The sequence below is a fragment of the Haemorhous mexicanus genome, chromosome 4 (genome assembly GCF_027477595.1).
Source record: "Haemorhous mexicanus isolate bHaeMex1 chromosome 4, bHaeMex1.pri, whole genome shotgun sequence".
Classification (NCBI taxonomy): Eukaryota; Metazoa; Chordata; class Aves; order Passeriformes; family Fringillidae; genus Haemorhous; species Haemorhous mexicanus.
The window spans coordinates 65260271-65278448 of NC_082344.1; the positions used below are offsets into that span (position 1 = coordinate 65260271).

The 18178-nt window shown below is 47.8% G+C and overlaps 1 protein-coding gene across 2 annotated transcripts in view; it reads right to left on the bottom strand.

Moving 5' to 3' along the window:
• Nucleotides 1-17858, bottom strand: part of CRMP1 (collapsin response mediator protein 1) — a 50620-nt gene extending 32762 nt beyond the window's left edge. The window contains exons 1-2 of one of the 2 annotated variants that reach the window (XM_059845199.1): nucleotides 17306-17858; nucleotides 932-1020 (exon numbers count right to left, since the gene is read on the bottom strand). In XM_059845199.1, the coding sequence (XP_059701182.1) occupies nucleotides 932-1020; nucleotides 17306-17677 (461 nt within the window). In that variant the 5' untranslated portion in view covers nucleotides 17678-17858. Of the gene's footprint in view, nucleotides 1-931; nucleotides 1021-14653; nucleotides 15001-17305 lie in introns of those variants that run through there. The other variant, XM_059845200.1, reaches the window with a different exon arrangement.
• Nucleotides 17859-18178: the final 320 nt, after the last annotated feature.

Sequence of the window (18178 nt, forward strand, 5' to 3'; positions counted from 1 at the left end):
ATATATAAAGAATTGGACTTTTAATCTGATATTACATTCTTAAGGAGCTCTGAAAACAAGCAGGCAATTAATTATTTACCAGATAACCACAATTATATTTCTGTGCATCAAACTGTAGCCACTGGAGACCAAGCTTCTTAGGTCACTAGTGAAAGCGTTTAGCAACCATGAAAAAGGCTTTGATCTTTGTGTAAATCAGAGTGCTCATATTCTACCTAACTTTGCAAACCTTAGAGACCCTCATCTCCACTAAGCCAAGGCAGGACCAACAGAGCACATGGACATCTCTGTTACAGTTTCCCAGGCTATCAGTAACACGTATTTCAAGTTTTTCACCTAACAACTACTTTCCCAATTCCTGTATTTTATAGCCTGATAAATCAGGACTTTCTTTCTAATTGTGTAACAATGCATAACAACATTATAGGAACAGAACATGCCATGGTTCAGCATTAACCAACAGGCAACTGAGACACAGCAGGTCCTCATTTGCACCATACAACACAGGGCATATTTCAGATTTCTGTCCCCTACAATCCTTAAGAGCATGGCTGCAATTGCACTGACTAGGTACAGGGAGAAAAGCTGTAGAGAGCTTTCTGCCATTCATGGACTCAAAAGGTTTTCATTGTCCTTACCATTACTTCTTTTATTCAGAGTGCCTACTTGCCTTAACTATTTCAGAAGAAACTGTGATTGAACTGTTCAAAAAGCAAATATCTTCAACTTACAGTAAAGAAATTTTCTACTTATCTAATCTTAGTGAAGATAAAATGCCAGAATTTAATAATTAAACACTCCTCAACTACAGTCTCACATTTAGAGGTCACTGAGATTCTGCCCACAAATATTTTAAGTCAGCACTATCAAGAAATCACAGTAGTCTATGTTAACACGCATGCAAAAAAAGCAATATTTAATAAAAACCAACTTAATAAGTCCATCTTCAAGGTACAGGTCTGCATAGAAGGAGTGGTCATCATTGATAATTCTTCCACCTTTAATGAGCAGTCGGTCACTCTGGAGGAAAAAAAAGGGAAAATGTGGGTTTGTCATAATAAATAAACATAATGTATATATGATAACAAATATGCTCATATTATAAAGAAAGCCATTAATATCAAACACTACTCTATATAAAGGTGGATTCCTGTGGGTACACAGACAGGGGACAGGATAGTTTCATTGATAGTTTCAGTGGACATGATAGTTCCATCCTTTTTCAGGAGAGTTTCAGTTTATTCCTGACTTTTGGAAAATGAGACCTCATCGTCATCACAGTTCATTTTGCTCAAAGTAGCAATCACTGCACATAGAAACACCTGCATTGCCACGACATCCCCTTTTACCACCTCATTGCACAAGGGCCAAAAGGGAAAGAGAAGCCCCCAGAAGAAACTGTCCAACACTGCAATAGCCAAGCTGAGCTCACTTGGCACCCTTGGCACCTCTGGAAAAGTAACAAAGCTTTGAATGGGGAGGAACAAGGTCCTAAGAGGCTGCTTAGCCCTGACACTTAGAAATTCCTCACCAGGGAAGCTCCTTCAACACCAGCTCAGCAAGAGGAACTCCTGTGCAGCAGCCAAGGGACAGGGTTCACAGCTCGTCTTTCCTGTACTGTGGTACAGACCCACAGCTGAGCAGAGTTTCTATGGGCATGAAGAATTAACTGCAATCAGCTTGTGATTTCTGCAGGGCAAAGGCTGCTGATGAAATGGGGGCACTCTGAGCTGAGACTGCCCATGTCATATCTCACTCACTCCATGCATGAGGACAGAATGAGGCCTCCAAAGTTTGGTTCACCTGAAATATCACACAAACAGCACAAAGACCCACCACCTCCTTGTATTTTCTAAAGTGCCAGGAAGAAAACTTTCTTTCCCAAGAAGGACTGTTCAAAATATCAAGTCTGCAAGAGCTACTGTTCACAACAATTGTCTGCTTATATTCTTCTCTATTCAAATGGTTATATTCTGTTCTCAAAAACTACATTTTATAGAAAACAGATTTTACCAGTGCATACTCCAGCGAACAAGTACTTAAACTCTCTCATTGAAGAAGTCATACTGGAAATGCCAGCCCCTTACCACCCAAAGACAGGGCAAGTCCATAACTTCAGTGCTCTTCTGACTTTAGCTGGTGTAGTTAATCTTCCTCACAGCAACTTGTATGGGGCTGCTTTGGATTTGTGCTGGAAACAGTGCTGATAGCACAAGGATGTTTTAGCTACTGCTGTGCAGAGCTTAGAGAGTGAATGTCTCCTCTGTTCATCACCAGGAAAGAGGCTGGGTGAGCACAAGGAATTGGGAGAGGGGGTAGCTGGGACAGCTGACCCCAACTGACCCAAGGGATGTTTCATACCATATGCCATCATGCTCAGCAATAAAACTCAGGGGGAGGTTGATGGGGGGAGCACTGCCTCGGGACTGGCTGGGCATCAATAGGTGGGTGGTAACCAATTGTATTGTGCCTCACTTGCCCCTCTTTGGTTTTATTGATCTCTTTTTTTTTTCTACCAAATGCATTATCATCATTACTACTATTATGATTATTCTATTTCCATTATCAAAGTGTTTTCATCTCAACCCACAAGTTTTTTCACTTTTACCCTTCCAATTCTCTCCCCCATCCCACAGTGGGGTGGGGGAAGAACTGAGCAAGTCTTTGTGTGGGGCAGAGTTGCCAGCTGGGATTAAACCATGACAAGTACATAACCCTTTTGGAAAGAATTTTGCCAAGTGACTGTGAATGCTGGAAAACTCTTAAAGAAGTCAGAACAATTTTTTCCCATTCATACACAAAAACAGCCATTTATTATAAATTATTTCCTTGGCTCAACAGACAATAACTCAGAATCTCCAGTTTGTCCATGTTTTATACTATTCAGTCCAGATTCAATTCCTGATTTAATTACAGCATGACTCAGGCATATAAACTATGAATGTCCTGAGTTCCCACTTTAGAAAGCAAACAAGTTGATATATTCTTAATCTATAAAACCAGGACAACAAAACCAATAAATTTCTAAAACTGTTCATTAAAAAGCAGTAAGGCAGAGTTGGGGTTGTTACAATATAACCTCTTTTATACAATGCACATTTACTTTTTAGCTTGTACTTGAACAATTTTGCAGGTTCAAAGCTTTTATAGCACTCTGTATCATTCTAGAAAAAGGAAAAAGGGAGAAACAGATACTTTTAAGGGAGGAAGAAGGGGAGAGAAGACATTTTAAATACAGTGCACAACAAAAGAGCATATACACAGCAGGTCTGAAGCTCTTCTCCATGTGCTGCAGCAGCAACCTTGGGGTTTGGGGGGTAGGCAAGGCACAGAATTATGATGACACGTCCCCAGGACCTGCCTCAGACACTGTCACCCTCCCATTAGAGAATGGAAATGAATGCAAGTCCTCTATCTGGAATTTGCCAGAGCAGGCTCCCTGTTTTGTCCCCAGCCTCTCTACTGTCACTTGTAATTGCAGCAGGACTTGTGAATCAGCAGCCAGAATAGTAATAAGTTCTTTTGCCACGTGCTGGCAGTTGCAACTCCTCACTATGATGATTTACTACACTGCCTGCTGACCTGCAGGGACCACCATCTTGTGAGCTCTTTTTAAGCTCATTCAATTGCCTTCCTAAACATTAATACTGTCCAATTATAAGAGGCACAAGCTTACTAATAGAGGCAGGCAGTTTTTCCAGAGCACTGTATCTGTCACTGCTAAGGAGTGAAAAAATCTGCACCCTCATCAAGAGTTCTACATTTCATTTCTTTTAAAACAGGAGAAGATGAATAATAAACAGAAACAAATGTAGCAGGCAAGGAAAATAAAACAGACTAAAAGTTTAAGTTCAGCTCCAGAAAAATAACTGTAGACATAAGGATTTTAAATGTTTTTACATATAGATATAAATATGTAAGTAACAAAATTAGGTATTAGAATAAGCTAATCTAAAAAAGATACAAATGCAGTCTTAAGAAAGAACTCAATTATGGAGTCAGGCATTAAATTAGGCCTCATATCCTATAAAGCATTACTGAACATTCAGCTACAAAGCCTCTCCTTGTTCAGAATTTTGGAGGGTGTAAGAAATTCTCGTAGAGAACAAATAACCTGCACTTCATGGAGACTTTGAAAATTTTAACTCTTTACACCTCAGAAGAAAATACAAACAATTCAGAATTGTTGCAAAAGCAGTCCTGCACCTGAGGCTAAGGTTCCCCAGCTGGATATAGGAAGTCACAGAAGACTAGGCAGCCAGAAAACCACACAATTCCAGGTAGACTGCCAAGCCACTGGGGACAGTGCTGTGGAGCCTTGCCCAGCTTTCATCAGAATCTGAGAGCTGTGGAAGCATCTCCAGCATATCAGCAAATTCAGAAGAAAAAGAGTTCTGTTGGAACGTCTCCAACCAGCTTGATCTGCCAAGTGTAGGACACATTACAGATTGCTGCAAAGCAGAGCACCTTGAGACAGATGGTGTTGATGGGCACCAGCAGCCCAGGAGAGGTTTGGGTGCCCTGTGGACACCTCAGCAGCACACTGTGACCAAGCAAACCTGCACTGCCTCAAACACCCTGCTCCAGACCAGGGCTGGCTTGTCCTTAGCCAAAGCAGCAGTACCCAATGCCTGGATGCACAGACCACAGGGATGCACTTCCATTAATAGGCAGGAAAAATTACACAAAAAATAAATTAATAGAAAGGCGACACAGATTAATATTGACAAGTAATTTGTTGTATTCTTCATGAAACAAGACTTCATACAAATGGCTGGTTCACGTGCAGTATTCATTCCCTGCTAGAGCCCAAGCACAGACTTCAGGGACAGCCACTGAAGCCTGGGTGATCCTGCACTGGTTTAGGTCACTGGTCCTTGCTGCAGTGAAATCCTGAACAAAAATCTGGGCACACACAGGCTCTGTGAAGTGGGCTAGCCCTCCCGGGCATGCAGAAGGCTGTGTGTGACCAGGGGCCATTTATTATTTACCAGGGGCATGATGTCACGCAGACTGCCTTCAATTTTCTTACCAAGTGACAAATGTTCAGGTAAACTAGGGACCAGAGTTCGCTTCTGCCTGTTTCACTCTGCAGTGCCCTAGAGAAAGCAGAGAAGGAAGGGAAGAGCGACCTGAAGTTCCCGAACTAATCCAGGCAGTGCTGGCCTGTATTTCTCCTTCCCAGCTGTAATCTTCATGAGGAAGAACACCCAGCTCACAGAGGTACCCTCAGCCAGTCACTGACCCTCAGATGCTCTCACAATGCAAACAGCAACAGGCTCATCACCCAGCTCAGGAGGTGACAGCACTGTCGGCCTTTCTAGGGTGGCTGCCACTTTTCTATTCAGCTGACAGGTGCCTCAGGCAGTGGTGCCCTGCCTGCTGAGCTCCAAGGGCTCCATACCAAGCCTTCAGTGCATTGCCTGGCACAAGAAGCTGCCAGCCCACCTCTTCCCACTGCAAGCCAAAAGAAGCTGCCGGGGCCCTTTCCTCCCTCCTGGCTGCCAAGGACAGACAGCAGGAACATGGCAAATCCAGAGAGGGAGTATTACCTAGAACAGTTCATGAGATGCCAAGATGCAAGGGGTAAAAAGGCCTGCTCCCATTGACAAGGGAGGAGCAGAAAGCACACTGTAAACCCATGTTCCGCAGTCACTGCTGGGTGTGGGAGCCAAGGTGTTTCTTCTCCACCCATCACTATTGCAATGATGCAACTGCATTGCTGCAATCCCGTTTGCCTCTGAATTCTGTACCTGGCCATGACACAGCATCAGCTCAGCCACGATGCATATCTGCTATGTCCCCTGCAGCTCCATTTTACAGGCACTCTGGCACCTGCCAGCTCAGCCCACTGCTGAGTATGACACAGCCATTCCTGCTACTCCCAGCCCTTCACCTTCAAACCCTGCACACTGCTTCCCTGGGGATGTCTTCCTAATCACAGTCTAGCTTCTCCTGCTTAACCTGGCAGCAAAGCTGCAGAGCTTAATCTGTGACATGACAGCAATTTTCATGGCAGCAGAAGGAGATGCCACAAACACGGCGCGTTTGCTGCAGCAGGAGGGGCTGGCTGCTCAGACTGGAGGCGGCGGCTGTCGCTCCCTCACAACCATTGTTCCCACTACAGCAAGAGCAACACGAAACATCTGTAAGCTGGTGACTGGCACACTTTGTACTAACTGCCTGTTTTGCTGGGGTTTGAATCAGCTTGGCTCAGCTCTTGTGAAGCGTGTCCACATTTTCATGCACATCAATGGCAAAATGCCAGCAGAGAGAAGCAGCATCTGACCAACCTTCAGAACCACAAGCCTGAGCCCTCCCATGGTTCCCAGTTCTGCACAGGGCTCCGTGCAAATACAAATGAAACCAAATTCTCTTGGGCAGAAAATCACTTTGCTGTGGATTACTTGAAATTACAAACCAAAGGTTAGAGCAAGAACAGTTGCAAAGAAATTTAAAATCAGCCTTTTCCCATTCACCCACTCTCCTCAGAGCTAGTGGTATCTAAAAATACACAACAAAATTCAAATAGCTTTTAGACATGCAGTTCTCAAATCTGCTTCTTGGGACTACTAAAACACAGTAACAGAAAAAATAAAACTGCCATAAGATTTACCAAACATTATTTCAATCTGGTGCAGTGTGTCAAAATACAATGTTGCACAATTTATAGAAACCACACACTTCTCTACAGCATAGACACCTATGCACTGCATCTGCAGGAACCTTTCAGAGAAAACCACACTTCTGTGATACAAGATGGAGTTAAAAAAAAAAAAAATTATGTATTTTAGCCATGCAAAAAGAATACAAGAAATTCCAAGAGTAGTGTTTCCATCAAATAGCAGCATCTGTCCAGACTGCAATTCCAACACATGCTATTACATTTTTGCTTTTCTTCTACAAATGGAACATGTTCCTATTAGATCTTCATCTCTAAATCAAGTAAGCCTTTTTTTTTAACTATTTACAGTTTGCTTTACTGTTTATATACAATTAACTTCAGATAACTCATCCAGCATACAGGTCTAAGTGGTGTGCTGCTTAATTCTTGGTTTGGACCTTTACAATTGCTGCATTGCAGCTTTTGCCAACCAAAAAAGTCTTTGCAACACTCAAACCCAGATTTTCCACACCTAGCGGATGAGGAAACACTCAGCAGTGATTTCACCCTCTGTGTAATTGTAAGGACTTTGAACATAACATTGTCCATACATCTCCAGAGCAACAATGGCTGTTTTCTCTAAAACCCAGATTAGTCAAGAGCCCTGAAGATGACTAAGGATTTTATGCTAAACAGTCATTTGAAAACAGTTTAAATTCTAAATCCACCTGCACTTCAGTTCTCTATAAAGGCATGTGGTTTAAAAGACATCAGATCAGATGCAATAGACATAAAAAGGCATTAAGATATGTTATCACACCTGCAGCCAAGACATTACTTTTTTAGCATTTGAGAGGCAGAATTCTTTGTTACTAAGGTATAAAGAGTCCACTGAGAGTTACAAGAGACACAGAATTCAGTTCAGAGGAAAGGTACAAGAAACACAGGCTGATATTTGTGTTCTCCTTGATTATCTAAATCTCCACAAGAAGACTATTTGCAAGGAAGACATTTCTCAAAGGCTGAAGACTCACTAGCAAAGAGTGGAAGGAAACACTCAGAGCTCCTCTGTGCTTCTATTAGTTCATTCTTGCAGACTTATTTCCCACAATATACAAGAGATTTACTTTTTTTGAGTGCGTGTGGATATATTTGGTTGTCTTTTGTCAGAGCTACTCAGATTCAGACCCAGCTGTGATACAACACAGTTAAACTACTTCACTTTTAACAAAGTACTTACAAATAAGGAACATTTTTAAACATAATAGCAAAAGAAGAAAGATATCTTTCCCTAGAGGAATGTTTGCTTAAAATCCTTTCATAAGGATCAAAGAGCTGTAAATGGGATTTCATGAAGTACTGTCTGCTTATAAAAGATCTGCTTTTAATCAGCAGTATCCCTCCTTTTGAATTTCACATCTAGATTACCCTCCATAGGAAGTGGCTTTTAGCTAGGGTGAACCCTGAATCAACTCTGGGAATGCCTTGTAAAACACTTCATCCTTGAGGCATCATTTCCGATAGGCCACTAATGGAGAATCCTGCTTTTAAGGTTCTTTTCTTAACAGATGCACTCTACTATATGGCAATTAATTTAAGGATTATGCTGATTGTAGTAGTGCTGTATCTTGGTCCGTAGCCAATGTATTCATTCATCTTTATTCATTTAAGAGATCTGATGTTCTTTTGTTTCCCCTTTTGAGACCTGGCTTCCTATTCAGCTAGCAGTTTCATTGCTTAATCACCCACTCTAAAGGGGCTACTCCTACAGCTACCAACTCCATGGGGATTTCTTCACTGAAAATGTCATCTTTGCTTTGCTTTTAGAAGGGAAGCACAGCAAACATCTTATTGATGACAATATCCATTGGCATCAGCAGGGGTTTCATCTAAGTAGGGGCTGGAGGGCTGAAACCATTGCTCATATGTTGCTATATCCATCTCTTGGGTTACACACGGGTTATGTCAATTAAAGGGGATCTCAAAATCCCAGCAAGCCATTCATAGGAAAGCTTAAACTTGGGAAGAAAATAACAGTCATTTACAGTGTGGCTGACTTTTCTAGGCCACTGAACTGAAAATGTGTTTTATCTAAGTTCTAATCAGAAACCTGCATCAGGTTACTGGGACATATCTGACTTGGCACCAATCACAGTCAAAATCCAACTAATAATATGGAATCCCTTCTCTGTCAGAGCAGGTGGATGCAAAAGAAACAGAATAGTAGAAAATGCCTTTAAGATGATGTTAGCAATGACAATTCATGATAGGCTAAATGCAGTGGATACCATGTGTATTGTTTGCACTCAGACACTTTGTGCTGTTATGTTGTGTACCTACTATTTCTGCCAGTGAGAGCAAGTTGTGATGCTTGCTGCCTCACCTCACAAGGTATGAGTCCTGATTTCAGTTCCACAGCCTCTTCACTCTGAGCACTGCCTACTCCTCTAGCCAGCCACCTGGGTCCTCACTATTACACACAGGAGATTTTACAGAGTGTAAACTTCACTGAAGTCAGCAGGAACATTTATTATTCATAAACAATACCTTACATGTTAAAATTCATTAGGACATGCACTACAGATGAAAACTTTTGTCTTGTGACAAGCAAACATAATCCCAAAGTATCTCTGCTTCAAGGGACAAGGCCACCATCTGCACATGTAGCAAGATTAGAAACCTGCAAATTATTTTGCTGCTCATCTCTATTCCTTCTTTCTCATACATACAGAAGCATTTATCTCTCTCATATGTACAAACCTCATATGTACAAACCCCAAGTTTATCTCACCTAACTCCCAAGTGCTTCACAAGCCAGTGGCCTCTGCTGGCTCCTTCAAATGAAAATGGAAGTTTCATGCTTTCACCACTCAACTAATTCTTGATTCTGAAAGAAATGGCAGCAAAGCAGACAACAGATCCTGATCTCTCATCAGAAAAGTGGTTCATTGGCAGCAGTTGCTCTCAGCAGTTGCAAGAAGATTCAGACAAGCATCCCACTGGATCAGATGTCTTCCCAGACAGCCACTGTCCCCTTTCCAAACCTGCCCAGCTTCCAGGAAAGCACAGCTCAGCTTTCTGTGGTGGCACCAGCTATGATGCTGAAACACTGATGCCCTGCTGAGGGCACTGACTGATGAACTCGCTGTGGCAGTTAAAGGAATCACTGCCCCAAACCCTTCCTTCTGTCCCTCTGCCAAAGGTTTCAGTCTCCACAGAAATGTCCCCAGAAGGACCTACTCTGAATGTAATTTAAGTCACCATAACTGACATACAAAAAAGTAGCCACTTTTTCTCCTATAGGAAAAAGAAAATATAAGGCGTGTCAGAGAATCATAGAAATGGTTGTTGGAAGTCCAAAAACTTATAGTGAAGCAGCTAAAGCATCCCCAGAGCTGCCAGGCTGAAGTCCAGTCCACTACACAATGTGAATTCACATATGTTCACTGACACATGAGTAAGCTGGGAGGGGACAAGTTGTTAAACAGACACACAAGGGAACATGTAATTTTGAGGATTAAGCAAATGTTCAAGAGTAGGAAGGCATCCAGAAGTCCCAGGCCATGGTGCTTTAAAACAGGACAAAAAGTGCTGTCTAAATCATCCAAAATCGTTCCCCAAGAGCAGAATAGTAACATGAGGCAGTGTTCCCATGGCCAGCACTCAGTAGGCTTTTCAAACACTTCTAGCAAGTAACAGAACAATCTGAGTGTAGCTTTTATGTAGCTATGTTAAACAAACGTGGGTGGTAAAAAAACATAGGGGAGATACAGAATAGATCCAAACCTAGACATGGACTTTGGTCCACCATTACAGGTACTCACCATGTTCTGCATCTGTAGGATATGTCCCCTCTGGTGTCCAAAATGAATTGGCTAGCAGTTCTCACACCAGAACACCACACATTATCAAAGCATTTTGTTCAGACCAAACAGAAAGTTTCCATCCTGAACCAGTGTGTCACACAGCAGAAATCCAGATGACTGAATGTTTTCTCTCTCCAAATATTGTGCCATCTTTAACTGAAGCCTACCTGCTTCTCATCTCTCTTCATACCAATTCTAAACATAACAAGTAAAATTATTCTCTGTGCCCACTCCTCTGAATTTCTTCAGTCTCCCCATTTTTCTGCCTTTTTTTTTTTTTTCATGTAGTGGCAGATCTTCTATTTTCTTTTCTTGTTATGCTCAGTAGTGAGATCCTTCCTCTGTAACACCACATTTTTGTGCTCTCTGTCTCCCTGTACCTTACAGTCTGTCAGCTCAGGACCAGCAGTGCATTTCCCCACTCATATGCCAACCCTTGGATCATACCCAGAAAGATGATTCCCTTTTCTTTTCCCAAGGGATTCAGGCACCATTTTCCTCTCCCAAATGCCTTCTTGCATTTGCTTTGGTGACTAGCTATTCTGCCTTTGCTCAGTAGAATTGTGTTCACACCTCCTCTTCACTGAGCTCACACAGATTATGTTTTAATGGGCGCAGTTGCTGCTGGAACAAACACGTCCTGTCACAGGCATTTAACATGCCACATGCCTTTTTTAAACCATGGTACAATTCTGAGTTCATCTAAGCTCAGGCCTTGCTAGAAAATTGCCAACTTCTACCAAAACACAGAAGCCAAAATAATTTATAACAGGTATTTCCATGTCATCATCTCCATTGACTCCCTGTAGTATGTTGCACGAGAGGAGTATAACAGTGATGTTAAAAGCAATGGGCTGGGGGGTATATCCTGAAAAATCTGGTCTGCATGAGAACATCCTGCAGAACCAAAGCACAAAAGATTGCCACCTCATGCAGAAAAACACCGCAGCAATGGATGATATTGGCTGTCCATACTACAGAGGCTGGGAAAAGTGCTCCTGCACTCTTGGGCCCCCTTACATCATGCACACCCTGCTCCATCCCCAGCTAACACTCCTGAACCAGGGCTCTGAAACCTACCCACCAAGGACTTCAGCATAGTGCAGAAGACATGACTGAAGTGCTTACACTTACTGGTTCAATTATACACCCCCAGATTGGTCTGGTGCTTCAAATACAGAGGTCCTTCCCCTCCCACAGTAGTTACACAAAAGGGCCCAGTTTCTCCCATCTGACTCACAACTGAATGGCACCTTACACTGGCACAGTGCTGGTGCTCCACTAACAGCAACCCTGGATGCTGCATGGGATACATAACAGGCATCAGGACAGCCACAAATGAGATAAAATGCAAGAAACATGAATGTTCACAAGCTGAAATGGAGAGGAAAAAAGAGGCAGATGAAATGAAAAAAAAAAAGTGCAGATTGGTAAATGAGAGCAGGGAGATGCCCAGTGTCAAAAAGGGCTGTGTTCAACAGTGTACCACAAGCAGGGGGAGAAGGGAAAGCAGGAGTAAAGCTGCTTTGGGTAAAAGAGGTGCAGGGACTATCAGTTAGGCCCTGCTGTCTGAAAGAGTCTGGAGACAAGGCACAGTCAGACTAAGCATAAGGAGGAAGTTATGGCCACGTGCACCAAGAGCAGTAACCCAGGCAGGATACCACTCTTGGGAAGACAACCCTGTGGTATCTGCTTCCACACCATGAGAGGTGAAACCAGCTGCTGCCTCTTCCTTCCCAGTTCCTGATGCTGCAGACCTGATCCCAGAGGGAAGTTTTGGCCAGGTACTGACTGCTGCCTGTAGTGCCTATGGCTGGATGCTGTCCCTGGGTGTTGCTGTTGTGTGCCCAGGGCAGCTCCTGGCCCAGGCACAGTAACACAGACTTGGTACTGGAAAATCCACAGTAAAGTATCAGCACCCAGGACACCATCAGAAACTAGTTTCTCACTTCTCCAATGAACCCAGGAGCCGGGGTAGCTCCAAAAAGCAGGAGTGTGAGTGGGGGAGTGTTAAAAACAGTAACAAATGACATTTCTATATTATTTCATAATCACTGTTGTTGCATACTTCCACAGAGCTATCACATTTCCTTAGAGCCCAGAGGACTTGAAGCTACAATGTATTTCCTTAGTGGACGGACGAAACATCTGATTTACCACAATGGAATGGGGCTTCAGAAGATATACACAGATAGACCCTGTGGGTTCTTGCGGGACAGCCAGTGTGTACAAGGTCTGACACAAAGTGCCTGACTTGATTCTGATGGAGGAGAAGGGCCAGAAGTGTAGAAAAAACCAAAAACAGTCCTGCCCTGATGCCTGCCAACTTCACTAATGTTAATTTATGCCTTTGATTTGGTCACAAAACTCAACAGTAATGTTAATGAATATTCATTTATAGAAGCTTCAGCACATCCCATTTCAAAGAGAAAAGCCTGAGGTTTGGGCTTTCTTTTTCACAGCAATCCTCTCCACAGCACAGAGAAAAAAATTTGTGAGAAGTGATGAAATTAAAAGGAACTGTTGATTCTAAGGCAAAGACTCCTCCCAGTTTCTCATTCTACTCCGAAGTGGAGAGCAAAGAACTAGCTATGGGTGTGACCCTGTTACACTCCAGCTTCAAATGAAGATTGAGACATGCACAAAGCACCTGACATTCACCCAGAGGGTAACCGGGGTCTCCCCCAACCCAGACATGCCCTGAGTAAGTGTAAGTCACACAACGCACTGAAGAACGAGGCAAGAGGAGCCAACACCCAAAAAGCCACAGCAGCAGCCAGGTTCAGCCCTGGCCACCAGGCACTGCTGCCTGTTGATAGTGGAAACCTGCATAAATGCGGCACTTCCGTATCATGAAACTCAGCGTTTAGAAGGATGTTGCTTCTCTCCCGATCAAATATTTTGACTGAAGGATGCTTTTATTGCACAGGGAGAAAACCGCGAGGAGCTTACAAGCTTTGTAACACTGGCGCCACTAATGCCGACAAGCGCTGGGTTCGCTCAGGAAGGTGCCACACCCACCCGGCAGCCCACTCCTTCAGACACCGAAACTTGCTCCGCATCACACCGTGCCAGCTTTCCAGGGAAAGCTCCAGGAACCCAAGCAATCTGGGAGCTTCCCCGCTCATCTCTGCCCCAGGTGCCACAGCAACAGTGACCCCATCATCCACTGAACCAGTCCCCTAAGAGGAAAGCAACAACCTGGAGACCACCACCGGTGCTGGGGAAAACCTCTGCCGTGTGAGCAAGCTCCGGGTGCGATTTCCCCCACCACACCCCTATCCAAGAGCTCTGCCTGTTCTTTATCTCAGCCCCTATATACCCCGATCGTGTGTATTAAGGGAAAGCTTAATACACTTGGGTTCTTTCATATACTCTATGAAAGAACCCAAGTCCTTTCTTTCTAGCATGGAAAGCACACCCTATTGTAGCTCTCTCTGTTCGGGTACAAAAGCATCTAGCGGGAGACAGGCACCGATAGGAAGAGGATGGTTATTATTAACTCTTTGACTTCTGATTCCCACCACGCCTGATGTATTAATAGTGCGCAGAGGTGTTGGCGCTGGCATCATGGCGCTCTTTGATTTTCCACGCTTCCCCCCCACGCCCACACTCGCCCACCCCCCATTTCTCCGCACCCTGTGCCTCCCCCCGGCCCACCGCCCCTGCCCCGCCGAGGCTGCGCTGCCCCTGCCCGCTGCGGGGGGCGGTGGCAGGGGCACGTTGTGCTGCGGTGGTCCCCTCCCTCTTTTGTTCTGCCTCGCCCGGCGGCCGAGCCTCCCCGGGCCCGGCTCTTCGGGAGGGCGGAACCCCCGGCCCCGGCCCCGACAGCGCCGGGACGAGCCCCCCGCCGGCCCTCCCTCCCCTCCCCGCCCCGGGCTGGAGCGAGCACACAGCCCCGGCTGGGCGGCGGGCGAGCAAGGGGAGGCAGAATACAATAAAGAAATAAAATAAAAATGTAATAATGAAAATTTAAAATAAAATAAATGAAATCAGTCGTCGCCCAGAGCTCCAGCGGGAGGAGGACTGGCGGCGGCGCCCGCACCCCGCCGCTCCGGGGAGCCCCGACCCCGCAGTCTGGGGGCTGCCCGCGGCCCCGGGCACTGCGCTCCCGCCGCTCGCCCTTCCCCGCCCCGCGAACAAAGGAGCGCGGGCAGCGCTCGCTGCGCCCGGGGCCGCTTACCGTTATGTGGGGGATGCTCTTCTTGCCCTGGTAAGACATGTCGGCTCTCCCTAGCGCCGGGAGCACGCAACGAACCCGAGGAGCGAGCCGAGCCCAGCGGAACAACACCGGTGGTGCTGAGACGAATAATAATGCGAAGCCCAGTCGGGTGATGGGGCGGGGCGGGGGCGACCCGGCACAGCGGTGGAATGGGGGCGAAGTTCCGTCGCCCAGAGGAAGGGGAGCCCGGCAAACCCGGCACCTTTTTTTTTCCGGCTGCAATCAAACGGGGACGCGGCTCCCGGGGGGGTCGGCGAGAGCTGCCTCTGCCGGCGGCAGCAGCGCCCTCCCGGCTGCAGGTCGGAGCAGGATTCGCTCAGCGCAACCCAGGAAGCGTTTCCTTCCCTCCTGTCCCCCACCCCTCCGCCTGGCCCCCCTTCACAGCCCATCAATCCAGCCGGAGCCTCCCTCCCTCCCGCACCGGCGCTGGGAAACGCCGCCCCGCCAGCTCCGCCGCCGCCCCGCTCGCACGCTGAGGTCACCGGCAGGATCCCACGCGTGGGTTGCCGCAGGGTGGGGACGGGGGATATAAGCCCCGGCGGTGGGTCCTGCTGTGCTGCACATGGCAATGGCACTGCCTGCCCCGTCCCCACGGCGTGAAGCCTGATGGCAGTCCTCTGCGCTGTCCCCACGGCACTGTCCCCATAGCACTGACCCTGATGGCACTGCCCTGCGCTGTCCCCATACCACCGATCCTGATGGCATTGCCTTGCACTGCCCCGATGGCCCTGCCTGCTCTGTCCCTGATGGCATTGACCCAGGTGGCACTGCCTTCTCTGTCCTCACCAGCATCTCTGACCCCAAGAGCACTGTCATGCTCTGCTCTCCTCATCACTGCCCCGTTGTCACACACCTGCTCTGTCCTGTGCCCATGGAGCTCATGGGGGATAACACAACCAGGCCAGGCCAGGCAGATGCAAAATCAGCTGCTGCTGGAGAGGTAAAGTGGCTTCTGTCTTTTCTGTGTCTCACAGAATGCCTCCCTCCACCCACGGTGTCTGAGGGTAAAAGGCACTGCAAAGCTGTGCCCAAGTTAATCCTGCCAAGGACACGAACTCTGGGGCTCTTAGCACACCCACCCCTGTGATACACACATAGATAAAAGCCATTGAGCACCCAGGCCACATCCCGGACACATCTGCCCAGAAGTCATTGTTTAAAGCTTGTAAAAAGCTCTGGATGTCACTGCACAGGGGTCACATGCATCTGCTGCTTACAGTGCACCTTCCCAAGCCAGTGGCCAAATCTTGCCTGCTTTACCCCTAACCACATCCTCACCTCACTTTAGTCAACTTTGCAAGCACAGTGGGATCCAGAGAAGTAGGTGTGTTGTGCGTGCTCACTACCCTGAGTCCCAGGCTGAACTAGGAAGCAGGGAAAATGGGGATGCAGCACCATGGATGTGCTACAAGACGGGGTGTGCTGCGCCCTCCCACTGCCCCAGGATCCTGATCAAAAAAACTCAGGAGTTCAGGTGAGCTAGAAAAGAGAAGACTGCACTGCAGCTGGCAGCCTCTGAAGGCAACCGTTGCAGAGAAAGCAGCAACATCCCAAGCACAGTGTCCCACCAAGCCCTGCCTGCTCGCTGCAGTGTCCCACCACAGCAGACACTCACTGGGCTGCACAGGAGGCTATGTGTGGCACCTGCACACAATCCCCAGGCCAGAGCAAACCAGCACCTCATTCATGCTCAAATTGAAGAGGGGTGAAGAGAGTGGAAACTCTCAGTTCAGCCTGTGGAAAGGGCAGAGTGCAGACAAGCCACAGAGGCTCCAGGCTGGGTACTCAGGAACAGGGTGTATCCATGCAGAAGCATCACTGCAAGGCCGCATTTCTTTCTAAGGGGAAATCAATGACAGCCTGGGATCCCATGAGAGCCATCCCCCCGGGTCTGCCTCCGACAGGGCTAAGATGGAGATGCACAGCCGTCAGGGCCGGCCAGTCCACCGGCTCATTTCTTCCTTGAGCCACCGATATGAGTCCAGGCTGCAGAGCCAGGGAAGGAGAACCCGGGGCAGAGGTTTCGGCCAATCCTCCCACCTTCCGCGCTCCCTGCCGGGGAGACAATGCAGGCGCAGAGGGAGCCGGGGGGAGCAGGGGCAGAGACAGGGCGGGGGGTCGGGGCACATCCTGGAGCTGTGCCTGGGACAGGCTCCGCGGAGTTTCTCCGGCGAGTTCGGGAGTGCAGCGGGCCCGGCTTTGTTCCGGGGGGCGGCCGGGAGACGCTGAGGGTCCCGAGCTGCCCTCCAGCCCCCCGGCACGGGCAGGAAAGGAAACGGAGAAAACTCATCGCCATCACTTACAAAGGAAAACGATTTCTGGGGTCGCCCCCTCCCGCCTCCGCTAAGCTCTGCCAAGTGAGGTAGTTCAGGGGCCACCCGGGCTCTTCCCAGAGCATCAGCGTGCCCGGGAGGAGGGGGCCGTGCCTCCCCGACCTGCCGTGCCGAAACTCCCCCGCGAAGGCGGCCCCCAGCCCCCTGCACCGGCGAACGGGGCTCTGCGGCACGGCCCGGTACGGCTCGGCACGGCTCCGCTCGGTACAGCAATCTCGGCTCGGCTCGCCCACCGAGCGGGGGCGGCGGCTCCCACCTCCCCAGCCCGGGCCCCGCTCACCTGTCCATTGTCCTGGCCCTGCAGCAGCTCCTTCCCCATGGGGTATTTGATCTCTACGCCCGGGGTCTTGTCTTCTCGGTCTCCCGGGGAGCTGATGACGGAGCCGGAGATCTCGCTGATGTCGCTGGCGGTCTCGCTGTAGTTGTCCCCTCCGTCCAGCATGTCGTGCCGGCTGCCGCTCCGCGGGGTCCGGGAGCCCTTCTTCCCCACGCTGTAGGCATCGAAGTCGATGGTTTTGTTCTCATAGGCCCCCTCCACGGAGGCGAACATTCCCCCGTATTTCTGTCGCGGTGTCTGGGCTGTCGTGCCCGGCCTAGCTAGATACACAGGCAGGTCATCTTCTTTATTCCAGTTCCTCTTTCTCTCGGCCATTCTCGCTGTCCGGATCTCTCTCTCTCTATCTCTCTCCCTGCCTCCCACTTCTCTGCACCTTCCACTACCGGGATAGGCTGTTAGTGACCATAAAAATGAATGGATGGATACAGCAGTGGCGGAGCTGGGTTGGCTGGTGGGATCTTTCCTGCAAACGTTAGGGACCTGCAAACGTTAACCTTCCTCCCCACCCACCCCCCCGAAAAAAAAATTTAAAAAAAGAAAAAATTTTAAAAAAGGAAAATAAGAGAGAAAGAAAGAAAGAAAGAGAGAGAAATAAATCCGAGCGGGATTTAAAAATAGCCGTGTTAGTAAAGAGCACGTGAAAATAAAGTACAAAGAGCGGAGCGGAGAGGGTGGCAGAGGCAGGTGATTGGAAAGCCCCTGACGAATGAGAAGAGCAGCAGCGATTCCCCGAGCAGGGACCGCAGTGCACAGCTCCCCCGGTACAGAATGATCCGGGGGGCGGGAGGCAGGGGGCGGAGGCAGGGAGGGAGCCCG